This window comes from Sceloporus occidentalis, unplaced genomic scaffold (genome assembly GCF_023333645.1).
Source record: "Sceloporus occidentalis isolate IW3139 unplaced genomic scaffold, rSceOcc1.0.p SCAF_1, whole genome shotgun sequence".
Classification (NCBI taxonomy): Eukaryota; Metazoa; Chordata; class Lepidosauria; order Squamata; family Phrynosomatidae; genus Sceloporus; species Sceloporus occidentalis.
The window spans coordinates 147,443,798-147,458,012 of NW_028316981.1; the positions used below are offsets into that span (position 1 = coordinate 147,443,798).

At 40.0% G+C, this 14,215-nt stretch overlaps 1 protein-coding gene across 8 annotated transcripts in view; it reads right to left on the minus strand.

Annotated features, from left to right (window-relative positions):
• Positions 1-14,215, minus strand: part of ARSG (arylsulfatase G) — a 143,020-nt gene that overhangs the window by 58,168 nt on the left and 70,637 nt on the right. For all 8 annotated transcript variants that reach the window (XR_016282506.1, XR_016282507.1, XM_089540532.1 and 5 more), the window contains 3 exons: positions 13,542-13,738; positions 11,982-12,062; positions 379-487 (listed from right to left, as the gene is read on the minus strand). Coding sequence is in view for 6 of the 8 variants with exons in the window: in XM_089540532.1 (XP_089396658.1) it covers positions 379-487; positions 11,982-12,062; positions 13,542-13,738 (387 nt within the window). In the remaining 2 variants the exon portion in view is untranslated. The remainder of the gene's footprint in view (positions 1-378; positions 488-11,981; positions 12,063-13,541; positions 13,739-14,215) is intronic.

Consider the following 14,215-nt stretch of genomic DNA (forward strand, 5'->3'; position numbering starts at 1 on the left):
TACCTCAGAGATCAACATGTTTGAACCTGCTCACCCTGGTGACTGGATAGTTTTGTTGTTGTTTTTTCAAAAGTCTTCTTACTTCCTTGCTTGCTGAAGCAGCAATGTAGGTCTAAGAGGGAGGTTAAAGAGCATGGAAGATTACACAACACTATGGATACTAAACAAAAGGTCACTCCTAGTTAAGCCAAGACAAGTTCCATATTTGTGTGCTACTGTGCACTTGAAAAATTGCAGATCCTTCACCTTTCAGTAGCACATGTTCTTGGCAGTTCTGATACACAAGAGAACAATCCAGCTGTTCCCAATGTAATTCTTGCCAGAGTTCTGAATTCACACACAAACATCCCTGGAACAGGAAGTGTTTTGCAATCCTACCTCAACAGCACAGGACTTGTCACGTTTGCTGGGATCTTCCCCAACCAGTAGGCCAGTGTGGGAACACGGTGTCCCCCTTCCCAAGTTGTTTGCTTAGCTGAGCTTCCACCTGTGAAATTTAAACAGAGAAAGATTATTTGCTTTGGCCCATGTGCCAGAAGCTTTTCCTTTTGGCCACAACTTCCCCCCACCCTGCCACTATCCAATGTAAGCCTTAAGAATCAAAATTTCAAAAGAAGGTAATAATTTAGAGCCAGGCAGTCCTCTTAAAGAAAGGACAATGAGTCCATGAGGGGAGGTAAAGATATGCCACATCAAAACACATACACATACAACATACAGAGAGAGATAAACAGCACAGCGTATCTATCAACATCATAGATTCCTTCTTCCACATTGCCTCAATTTGTTTATGATTGGCAACAGCACAAGACAAGGCTATTAACTATTTAATATGGGATATTTTTAGCTTTTCTGACATGTGGGGGGCTTTCTGAAGATTATAAACCATGACAAAGAACTGCCATGGCACAGTGTGTCGCTGCTAATCTTGGTCTGCATTCAATATCTCCTGAACTGGTTGAACTGAGAGAACTACTTTCCTGTTTGTAAATGACCTTTCTTCAGAGGCAGTTGAGAAAGCAAAAGACAAAAGACTCTGCACATAAGGAAGCTGCTATATTCAATCATGTTCACAGAATCCCAATAGAATCAATAGGTTTGAGGAGGGAAATTTTTTAGCAGGCAAGTGCAGCTCAAAACCTGTTATTGCATCTGGATGCTCTTTGTGGGGGCAGGTAGGCCCATGGCTTGTGGTTGAAGGAAAGAATTGAGAAGGTGGCCTCTGGCTTGGCTCAGTTGGATCTCCCATGGCTTCAGAGAACTTATGTAGCTGTTGCTGCTGAGTCAGGGAGGTGCGGAAAGTTGCCATCCCTGGGATCTCTGGAAGCAGATTCCTCCTAGCAGTGGCAAAGGAGAAGGCTAATTCGTGAGACAGGAGATGCTAGAACTCCCTAGTTACAACAAAAAGCACTTAGTGGATTTTTCTTTAAGATTTGGGAAAGACTCCTTGGTCTTCTAATACGTCTGCATAAACAGTTAAAATTTAGACACTTTTCTTGTTTCATCCACACTTTTCTTGTCGCACGAGGCAGGCAGGAAATGTCTCTTCGCTTATTTCACACTGCTTCAGTTCTGCTTACCCATCTAGGCATCAGGGGCCAAGTGGAGATGGGTGTGCCTGTGTTTCTGTTTGCACAACAAGATTTGAAAATGTTTGGTACCTGGAGATGTTACATCTCAAGCTGCAGAAACATTTATATAAGCACACACCTGGCAAGACTGCCTTGTGTAAAAATAATCCCTCCTGTTGGCATGGGAGTCCATTTTCCCTACTACACCTGCTGACACAGGAGACAGGCACCTGCACAGCTTGGAAATGTTACTTTTGGGGAAGAAAACTCCCAGAATCCCCCAGTCAGCATGGCTAGTGGCCATGTTCATGGGAGCATTCTGGAAACTATAGTCTAAAAAGTAACTTTTCCAAGCTTTGGAGCTGCCTTTTATCAGATCAGCCAATTGGTTAAGCATGCCCAGTCTGCAATGACTGGAAGGGGCTGTCTCCTAAGCCTCAGGCAGAGAAAGGTCATTCTCCTCATCAGCTCCTGCTAAGTAGCATGCTTTCTCCACCGCAGAAACATCTGCTTCATGTTACTCCGGGCTAAAACTGAACATAAAAGCATAGTCCAACATGCTCTTGAGTGTCTATCAGCATCTTGATTAAGGTGCCATTGTGATATGCAAGTTAGTAACCAATTAAACAGGCTGGGTTAACTTAGGAGAGCAGTACTCCATTGATTATTAGTCGCTCTCATGGTACATATATCATCAAACATCTGCAATACAGGGTTCCAGAAGTTTTTATACTATTCTGACTGCTATAATCTCTCCCTAAGAATTCTGGGAACTGAAACAGAGGGTCTTCTCTTAAAGATGTCTAGTTTTCCTCACAGAACTAAAGATTTTCTAGAAGTAGGAAGTAACAATTACATTATATCTATATTATAGATATGCTGACCAATAGCACACCAGGCTTAATTCAGAGATGAGCAACAGTGATGTGTCCTGGGTCTATTTTACCAAACCTGGAACCTTCTAGGAACCATATGAATGACCAAAAATTCAAAAACCAAACCCAACTGCTCCCGATATGACTGCAAGTCCACTCCTACTTTGAAAAGATATTTGTGGGGGTTTTTTATGTTAAATAATGTTGGGAATGTAGAAGTTTAAAAGATAAAGTGTCACCTCTGGTGAATTCTGTTTGGGGATGTAGACTTTTTCTGTTTGGCCAGAAAAAGTGTGGTCCAAGGTGTCTGGAAGAATCAAGAGACTTTTGGAAGGATGTATACAGCATAAAGGCTACGTTCTGCCAACCTCAAGCTTTATGGATCGTTACTCTTACTGGGATTTTTAGTAAAAAGTATTTATATTTTTACTGTTCCTTTCTGTTGTTTTTGCTGTTGATGATAATGATCATTTTACTGCTACTACCACTACTATAGAGTGCCAAGAAATTCCTTCTAATGTTCAACCAAAATCTTCTCTCCTGTAACTTCAAACCATTAGACCGTACCCTACTCTCTGGAGCAGCAGAGAACAGGCCTGCTCTATCTTCACTGTGACAGGTATTTAGTCTTCTCTACCAAGCTGAACATGCCCAGTTCTTTCACCCTTTCCTCACATATTTGGTTCTCCATACCTCTTATCATCCTCATTGCCCATCTCTGAACACGTTCCAACTTGTCTATGTCCTTCTTAAATTGAGGCATCCAGAAATGAATGCAGTACTCCAGATGAGTACTGACATGTGCAGAATAATATAATCCGCCCCATACACTCAGGTCCTCTGGGAGGAATTTACTATAGCCCTTAAAGACCAGATTGACGGCGACCTCCCAGAGGACATTTTTTGCAGCCGCTCCCAACTATGGAATGGCCTGCTGGACGAGATCCGTCAAATTACCACTCTAGAGAGCTTTTAAAAAGCCATTAAAACGGATCTCTTCCGGCAGGCCTTCCCGGAATAAAATATTCGGCTGCAAATAAGACTTCCCATTTATCGAACTCTGCCCATGGTTACTGTCTGTTGTATGCCGCTTTGATTGCTTGGCAAAAAGTGCAATAAAAATAACAATTTTATTTATTTTTATTATATATGGACATCATGATCGTATTGTGTCTATATGGATATTTGGTCATTATTGTATTCTATCTTTGTACTGGCTGTATGCCATAATAAATTTTGTGTGTGTAGTTGTGTATTCCTGCTCTAAATGGATCATACATCATTTTTCAAAGGATAGAAAGGCTGGTATGTTGGATTTTTAACTTCGAGAATTCTCCATTCAGCATGGCCAGTGACAATGACGGATGGAATGTTATGTGAGGTGTCATACAAGAAAAGAGGGATGCGGTGGCTCTGTAGTTAAGACACCAACCTAACGATTGCAAAGTTGGCATGTCAAGACCCAAGCACTGCATGACGGAGTGAGTTCCCGTCACTAGTCCCAGCTTCTGCCAACTTCACAGTTCGACAGCATGTAAAAGTGTGAGTAGATAAATAGATATCACTCTGGTGGAAAGGTAACAGAGTTCTATTCAGTCATGCTGGCCACATGATCAGTCATCTTCAACAACGCTAGCTCCCTTGGCTTAGTAACAATGAGCACTGCCCCCTACAGTTGGACACGACTTGACAACCTTGTGAAAGGGGAAACCTTTACCTTTTTTACAAGTTACTTTTCTAAGTTCTGCCATTGTTGAACAAAGTAGTCCTAGTATTTCTCATGGTATACACATTATCCTCCATTCACCACACTCATATCTATCTCCTATTTTTCCAAAAGTGTTGCTCAGTTGCTTCATATCTTACATTTTCTTCTTCACTCTTATTTGTTTTGCTGCTCCTGACTCTCTCTCTCTCAATCTAGATTACATACGTACACATTTTAATTCTTAGTCTTGCCTCCAAAGCAGGGATGTGCAACTGATTTAGCCATTACTTTGCCACCTCTTTCATCCCTGTGCCCTGCTGCATCCCTACCAAAATGAAATCAATATCCTATGCTTAAAGACAAATCCTACTGGTGGAGGTTTGGAGGCATCTGCTTAGACCCTGCCACATCCCTTTTAATCCATCTGAAACAGAGGCAAACAAGCTGTCTGTTGCTTACTCTTGTGGCTTTGTTGGCTGATTTGTGTTTTAAATGGAAAAGCTTTGCTTTACAAATGGGCTAAATGTAACAAACTCAGTTCAAGTGATGTTTGTCACAGTCTCATGAGCCAATATGAAGATGGCCTACTGACAAGTCTACCTATCATTTCATACTGCAATATCCTTAAACTCCCAAAACACCAAAGATACACAACCCTAATAGGGACTTTTTCTGGGCCAATTCTTTGCTTACGTTCACAGCCACACATTTAACACAGACACCCATGGCATTTACTTCAATAATCAAATGTTATGCAAGCATTCTATTGCATCAGATTACAAAGGCCAAGGCTTCTGAGGAAAATCTGACAGACGACAGAAACAGAACGTTCCCCTTGTAAGGAAAGGAGGGGGAAACAAAAATTTAGAAGCCAAAAATGGAAAATTACCAATGGAGGGTTGACACTGGATTTGTTAAATATATCATTTTTCTTGGGATACATATAGATTCCTTGTAGAGATAACTGTGGAGAAGGGGAATAGCTTATGCACATAATGTCCAAAGTTTAAATGCAGTCCTAAAAGACAGGTGTTGTTAGTTCTTTTCAGGAACCAGTTCTGGATGGGACTACAATCATTACTTCAAAGACTCATAATTTATGGTCATAAATAACATAGCAATGACTAACATGCATCAGACATCCAGTTCAGTCTACAGCAATACATTGTACGTGAGATTTTCTTTAAAGAGAATTCAGGGTTAGTCCTAACTATAGCCACGAGGCTGCTTAGACTGGGTGCTGGAATCTCATCTATGTGGAAAATATCTCATCTGTGTGAAAAATAACTGCACTGACTTCTGGTCTGTTTCCAAGATCAGATCAAAATGCTGTTACTTACCTTTAAAGCTCTACGTAGCTTTGGACTTGTGTACTTTTCAGACCATCTTCATTCATTCTATATGTCTACTTGTTTCCCTAGAGCTCTCCTCTGAGTGCTTACTAGCCTTCTGAGGTCAGGCTGAGGAAATACCCCTCATCTGACACTATTGTGGAGCCAGGTGAAGGCCATTTTGTTCCCCCAGGCTTTCAGAACCTGTACTTGTATTTCACTACATTTCACATACAGTAGCTACAGCAGAATAGTGAAAGGCGTTGTTTTGAAAGCTCCTAAAACAGCACCGACCCCCTCCCCACACACACACACACTTTGTTACAGTGCTGTTTCTGACATTTTTGAATGCCTGGGTGGGAAAATGGTGGTGGTGGCAGCTCCATGGTACTTTCCCTCTAAGGAGCACTGAAGAATAGGGCTTTGAGGATCTGAATAAGACATCTGTGTATATTTGTCAGCTTTTCTGGGTTAAAATCAGGTAAAGTTATATTAATGTAAAACAGGTATTTTTTGTTGTGCACCAAAAAGGTTTACTTCTCTGATTCCTGTCTATAAGCAGAAGTCACCATGCAATGCTGTTTCAAGAGATTAACATGGATGTGTAAATCTGCCTTCAACACTGTGAAGATATAAAAGAGCGATAGGGAAAGTGTGGCTTCTAACGTCTTGAAAGGCATCTCCCAGCATACCTTACCATTAACTATGCTGGCTAGAACTGAGTTTCAGTCCAACACTATCTGAAGGAAAACACATACCCTACCTCTGCTACAGAATGAGACAATTTGAGCTAAATTGTCCATCTGGCTGCTTTTTTATGAAAAACATCATGGTACACAATGACAAAAATGCTAAAAGAGAATGGACTGGAAGGTCATGAATGGTGTGGGCTGAACTTCAGCTTGTGCAAGGAAGGGGAACCTTGTCCAAAAATTATTCCATAAACAGTAAGGAAGGGATGGGCAACTACGGAGGGGACAGCAGGCCATTTTTGTTCTTAAGCTTGTCTGGCAAGCTGCACCAGTGAGCCAAAACCCCAGGCCTACTCATTTTTTAAAATGTTCTTTTTAATTTTTAAACTTCTGGACAATGGCAATGTTTTTCTACCCTGCTCTTCAAATATCTTGACCACACCCCATCATGAAGCCAAAAAATCCTGCAGAAAATAAGCCAAAATAGAAACATGAAGTGAGTGATGTCACTCCTGGTTTCAGTTTTGCCTGATTTCCATTCGGGATTTTTTGTCTTTGGTGTTTTTTCAAAGTATGCAGGGGGGTAGTTTGGGAAGGGGGACACACCCCTGCTGCATTTTGCAGTGATTTTGTATCATTTGGGGATGGTTGGGCAAAAAAATCATCTGAGAATTTTTTTAAAAAAAATAAGGAGGGTCCAGAGGCTGCACTTTGTGGCATCAAGGGCTACACATGGGCTCACTCCTTTCTTCCTTCTAATCCCTCTAATGGCCTTTCACCCTCTCTTTCAATTGTAGCATCTCAACTCACATTCTCCAAGAGACACTCATGTTGACCAGAGTTTAGAAAAGTTACCATTTTGGACCACAGCTCCCCAGATCTTCAAGACATCATGGTCAATGACCTTTCTGAGAGCTGTAGGCCCATCCACGCTCCTCAATATAAAATTTCTGACTTGGACTCTTATCATCAATCTATTATACTTGCCTGCTATTATTCATTCATCCTGTGATGGATTCACTAGAAGCAACTCAGCCTCTCACTGCCATTAATTTCTTCATCATCATCAATCATCATCATCATCATTTTTGCCACCACTATCATCCTTCTACATAATACAGATCCTTCATCAGTCCCTTAATATAGCACGCTTGCTCAAAGACCCCTACGTTTCATGGAGTGATTGAGGCTGGCAGGGTCAAAGGCCCATCTAGTTATGTTTCCTGTTTTCAAAGAGTGGCCAACCAGGTGGTTGTGGGAAGCAGGGAAAGAAGGACTGTTATAACCCAAACAACTGCTATTCAGTAGCGCTTCTGAATCTGGAAGTGGCATAGAGATATTATGACTCAAAACTTCCGCCATGAAACTAATTCTGACCTTATGTGCAATTATTCACTTCTATATCATAACCTACATATACCCTGTAGAAAACCTCCCCATTTTATTTGATGTCACCTTATTGTTATTTATTCCAACTGTGGTACTGCAATTTATAAGCTTGTATAGATTGGTTATAACTCTGTACACGACAGAAGTTATTTTCAATAAAATAAAATAAAATAAAGGGAGAGAAAGAGAAGAGATGTGATTACTTGACCTAATCAGTAGTTCAACTGATTTCCCTAAATGACCAGTTAAACTATATGGCCAGAGAATATCATTCAAAACTACAGAAGGTTTTTTAAACATAAACAAAGGCAGCAAACACTGGGACTATGAGCTTTGCAACAGCTTTTTATCATACATGTCAGACCATTCCTTTCTATATTTGGAAAGTGACAGGAAACAGATGTGGAAATAGCTGCTGCTTATATTCCAAAAGAGTAATTAGAAAGATATTACTTTAAACACTTATACACACCAAAACCAGGAAAGGACTGCTTCATGCTGCACCCTCCTGCCTACCTCAGCACAAATAACTTAGCCCATTGGCATTCCAGTTGAGCTGAAAGAGCCCAACCACAGATCTGATTTGGGTATTAAAAATATGAAAAGGGAGCCTCTTCAGGAACTTGGAGACTCTTTAAAAATAAACAAAAATTTCAATGCAGCTAAATGCAACAGATGAGCAGAAGCTAAAGAAAAAACCCTAGAAGTCCCTCTTCTGGGATAAATTCTACCAGTTAGCCTCTGCAGATGGTTAATTTGTTCTCCAATGATATTTAAGGTCACTACTTGCCTCACATTTATATCTTGTAGTCTGTTCCCAGTGGCTTCACAAAAAAGTACAAAGTACACAGGGTGGACTTTTCTTCAGAGTTTGCCTTTTTCTATGAAAAGCGGGGGAACAAATTAGGTTTGCTAACCTTCCAGATTTCTGGAAAGTATTTCTAAAAATTAAGAAATGATAAAAGTCCTTTTGGGTATCCTTCAAATGGTTTACTCAGATACATGTCCTGCTAAGTTAAATGGGCCTTTGTTGTTGTTGTTGTTAACGGCTGACAAGACAACTTCAATTTCTGGTGACCCCATGAACAAGACCTCTAAGTCACCCTATCATCAACAGCCCTGTTCAGATTTTGCAGACTCAAAGCTGTGGCTTCCTTCATTGAGTCTATCCATCTGTAATACTGTATGCTCTTCCTATTTTCCGACTGCCTTCTACCTTAACAAGCATTAATGTCTTTTCTAGTGAATCATATCTTTGCATGATATGTCCAAAGTATGACAGTCTCAGTTTACTCATCTTGGCCTCTAGGGAGAGTTCAGGCCTGATGTGCTCTAGGACCCATTTATTGGTCTTTCTAGCAGTCCATGGTATGCTTAGAACTGTTCTCCAAGACATTTCAAATGACTTGATATTCTTCCTGTCAACTTTCTTCACTGTCCAGCTTTCACAATCATACATAAAAACTAGAAATATGATGGCATGATCAATCCTAACATTAGTATTCAGTGGAGCCCTGGCAGTGCAGTGGTTAAATGCTGGACTGCAGCCACAAGTTTGTGAGTTTGATCCTATAGGAGGGCTCCAAGGTCTACTCAATCTTCCATTCTTTTGTAGGTCGCTAAAATGAATACCCAGTTACATTCAAGGCTGTGACCCTATTTCTGTCACCTTTTATTTTTGCTTCTCGTCTGTCCTTAATTGCTTCAAGACTTTAATCTGTCATCCATTGACGCTTCTGTTTCTTTTTGGCTGCATATAGTGGTGTTTCCCCCCCACGCACACCTTTTTTTTTTTCTTTTTGCATTTTTCCCTGACAATGTGCCTGGCTTCAATCAAGAATTCTTTTGGCTCCTAATCAATTAGGCTTAATAATGCAACTCTTTTTTTTCAACATTAACTTTAAATTCTATAGGAATGTTCCTCAGGTTGTATTTTGGATAAAAGGACTTTTATAAATTCTTTATTATTTAGAAACACTTTCCAGAAATCTGGAAGGTTAACAGCCTGAATTCGTTTCCTCGCTTCTCAATGGTTGGTTTAGTGTTCTTCTTAAGTTTTACTCTAATTTTTGATATCAGCAGTTCATGGTCTGTGCTACAGTCTGTTCTTGGTCTCATTTTTGCAGAAAGAATTGAGCTTTTCAGTCTTTTGCTTCCAATGATGTAGTCTATTTGATTTCTATATTCGCTGTTTGGTGATTCCAAGTATCACTTTTTCAATTGCTTGTTGAATGTGTTTGCAATAAATAAAGTATTGGCATCACAAAATTAAATGAGTTGCTCTCCTGTTTCATTTCTTGATCCTACAATCTTCAATTCTGTTTCCCCCTCCCCCTACTTTTGCATTTCAATCGCCTATGATAAACAGCAAATCCTGTTTCAGTGTATGATCAGTTTCTTCTGGACTCCAGCATAGCATCTTTCAGTTTGTTCTTCTAAAACCTCTGCAGTTGGAGCATAAAGTTAGATTATGGTTATATTGATGGGCTTTTGATGAAGTCTTATTGATATTATTTGGTTAGACTTTGCATTATATTCTTTGAGTGCTTTTGCTACATGCCTCCTCACTATAAATAGAATCCCATTTCTTACATTTTCATTTCCTGAGAAAATACTGTATAATTATCTGACTCAAAATGTTCCATTCGTTTCCACTTTCATTTGATCATCCTGAGTATTACAATGTTTATACATTCCATTTCTTGTTTTACTATGACTAGCTTCTCCTGATTCATGCTTCAGACATTCCATGTTCCTATAACAGTGATGGTGAACCTTTTCGAGGCCGAGTGCCCAAACTGCAACCCAAAACCCACTTATTTATTGCAAAGTGTCATGTCCCTCTGGCTTTCTAGTAACAAACTCTGGCAATCTCTGTGCTGGGACAATGGCACATGTGCCCACAAAGAGGGCTCTGAGTGCCACCTCTGGCATGCGTGCCATAGGTTCACCATCACTGTCCTATAATATGTGTTGTGTAGCTTCAGACTTTCCTTTAACCTCTGAGCACATCAACAGCTGGACATCCTTTTGGCTTGAATACTGTTGCTTTATTAGCTCTGTTGTATCTCAATTGCTCATTGTGTACTATCTGACCTGGGACTGTCATCGTCCATTACTACCTCTTTTTTCATTTTGGTTTGTCTCATCATAGAGTTTTTATGGTAAAAGACATTCAAAAAGGATTTACTATGCAGTACTAACAAATGTTCTGTACACTGCTCAGAGACACTGATGTTGACTCTGAAAGATGCTCTACCAGTATCACCCACCACCACCACTACTGCTATTGTCCAGTAGCTTTCTGGCATTTAGCCTGGTTCCACAGCAAAAAAACTGTCTGACGTGGGAGACCTGCAAGCAGCACTGTTGCCATCAGCATAGCCTCAGGCCTTACAGAAGTACAGTACATAATCCCACCAGCATAGCAAGGTAGTGCCTTGATGAGTGTGCCTTATACCTGAGCAAATGTGCAGAGGAGATTTGTATATCTGTACTTATTATGAATGAAACCTGTAGCAATGAAACAAAACAAGAGCTATATGGTGACTAAAAATATAGAAACATTTAAAACAAGAAGTGAAAGTAAACTATGGGAAATGGGTGTTAAGGGGGAGAAAGAATTCTGCCTTATCAGATTAGTAGTTGTTTGGAAAGAGTTCTTCTTACACTAAGCAACTCTTTTCTAACTTTACAAGAAGGTGGTTGTGTTAATCTGTTGCAGTTCCCAACAGATTACAAAAAGTCTTGTAATACATTAAAGACTAGCAAATTTTTAGCATAAAAAACAAAAATAGATTTGGAACAGTGATCTGCTGTAGAGGGGGAAGGATCGATAAGAATTGGCTGTCCTGATCTGCATGAGTAGAAACACTGTTCACTGACACCACTTGTCTTCTGGAAACAACTCACTGATGTAAGTCTCTATGGTGACATGGTAATTAGTAATAAACAATCTCTTCCTATAAACATATATTTTAAGATAAGATAGAGAAAGAGGAGGAAAGGGCAGGTAAGAAAGTACCTTCTTTGACCTGAGCTTTAAAGATTACATCCTAATTAACATTGGGAACATGGCTATAGCAACTGAGTTTAATTACAACATGCAGCATGTATCTATACCAAATGTGGACAACCTGCAGTCCTCCATATATTATTGGACAGCAACTCCTGTTAGTCCCAGCCAGCTACACCAATGGTGAGAGATAATAGGAGAGATACAGTAATAGAGTCTAGAAGATCAGATTCCCCTGATCTTGCTGCTGACAAGAAAGGAGTCAGACTAAGAGAGAGTGAGGAAAAGAAACACCTAACTTCCTTTGAGCTTTTTGCTTGAATTTGGAAAAGGAAGATTATTGGAAATGGATCTTGCCCATGACATACTACATAGCAGCCAAACGAAACCTAACAGTTACCTCTTTTCCTTTGCCATATCCCAGTGTATGGGCCAACACTTCCTGCATACTTGCACTTCTCAGACCAAGAGCCATTGTCTCCTAGGAGGAAAGGAGGACAGGAAACGATATTTGATTCACAACAGACAGAACTGGAAATGACAAAGGAGCACACAGCTTGGGTCCTTTCCCTCAGCATCTCTCTGATACTGCTATCAGTGTCATCAGAGGAATGGAGTAAAAAGCATGGGCTGTGTGTTGTGATGATGAATGTACCCAAATGTTTGGATATGGGGGAGAGAGGAACAAGTGCTGCTGTAGCCATATTCAACTTCCCCCAAATGTCTAATCAGGACTGAAAACTGATGTGGCTGCACAAAGATTCCAAAGAGAGTATTCTCCAGAAAGTGGAGGAAACTTTGAGGTAAACGTACATTTTTCCAGTAGGGAAGGAGGTTAGCTTTCCAGTCCAATAACTTAAGCAAACGGATGTAAAACAATAGTAAGAAATAGTTTCCCTTGGATTTTAATGAGTGACAAATCAACTGCTGCAATTAAGAAGAAAGAGGCCTCATTAACAGAGGATTTAGGAATTGAATATCCTGTGCCTATTTAATGAGGATTTATGTTTTAATATTTAGACACGGGTGACAAGGTTCACTCTCTTAACTGAAATGACACAACTGATTCAAGAGTGCCATTGTCTGTGATGCTACTAGGTTTCTCAGTCTCTACAAGACAGTTGAGGAATACTGTGTGCCTTTTGTGGGTATTTTGGTGGGAGAGGGAATGTATCTTTGTGAGGGGAATTCTGTGGGGAGGGAGAAGTTTTTATAAAGCAGCAATTCATTTACCTTAACAATGCTATCATGCACATATCTACTCAGAAGTATATCCCACTGAATTCAGTAAAATGTGCTCCCAAGTAAATGCCAACAATACTGTAATCCATGTAACATCCTAAAAGACCATTGGAATGCATTAAATTCTTTATGATAATCATGTTTTTCCAACTATATGTATGGAGTAATTCTGCTTCATTTACTTCCTGGAGCTAAAATTGCTATATGTGATTTTCTCCACTCCTGTCTTCATTTTTGTTAGAACAAACCTCTGATATAATTTAGATTGAGAGGCTGTGATTATTCCATGGTGACCATATCAGTTTATGGAGAAGATGAAATATATATGAATTTAATCTATATGTGTGTTGAGTTGAGAAGACAGAGTGGGTGTTAACACAGAGCTCATACAGTGATCATGAGCCTGAGAGAAAGCAGTCATTCCGAGCAGGATCTGGTTGGTTTTATATTAATGCATAGCATAATATTTATAATCATGCTGTGCACATATACACATGCACAACATATGAAATATTAAATTTATTGATTTAATTTCTTTTTCCTAAATTCAGTACACAAATTCAAAGTTTTCACTGCTTAAAATACTACAATTGTATGAGTTCTTTCTCATTAATAATTTTAGCACTTGATCTTTCAATCGATCCCCATGTCACTCATTTCCACTAAAATCAGCAATCTAAATAATCTTTGTTACAATGGCTGGGTTTGACTGTTTCACCTGTGAACCAGAGGAACGTTCTTTCCTTTGCAGTGCTATCAACTTTGTCCTTTATTTGCCCCACCAGGGCATCCATCTCTCTCAAGTTGGCTCCATATGGATCTTGACAAGACAAATTCCACAATGGTTCAGACAAAAACAAAGGCACGTGCATATGAGCCAAGGCAAGGTATAAGAAGAAGGGTCGCCCACTCTGGCTGGAAGAAAAACAAAGGATGCACATTGGTTAATTAAAATGAGGAGGCAGGCCTTGGTCATAATTGAGACAACATGCCTGTCCATAGTCTACTACTATTGTTGTTACATGAGAAAAAGCATTTGCATTCACCTTAGCCACAAAACTGGACTGAAAATCTCAACACTTCTGATTCCTGTCCTCTGCTCTTTCCTACGTCTCTAAAATTGCACTGGTCCTGATTATTCAGGCTAGTACTGTATTATTCAGTCTGTTAGTCCTTCTACGTACCAAGGACCTCTCCACATGAAATTCTGATGTGATGCATACTCTAGAAACAGCTTGACTGGCTGGGAGATTCTGGATGTTGTGGTCCCCAAAAGTAATTTTTCCAAGCTCTAGTTCTAAGGCCTCAGTCAGTTCACGTAGGTTGCTGGCTATGTCTGTTGACATGTCCCATGAAACTGCCGCGCCTGTCTATAACATATCTGGTACTTTC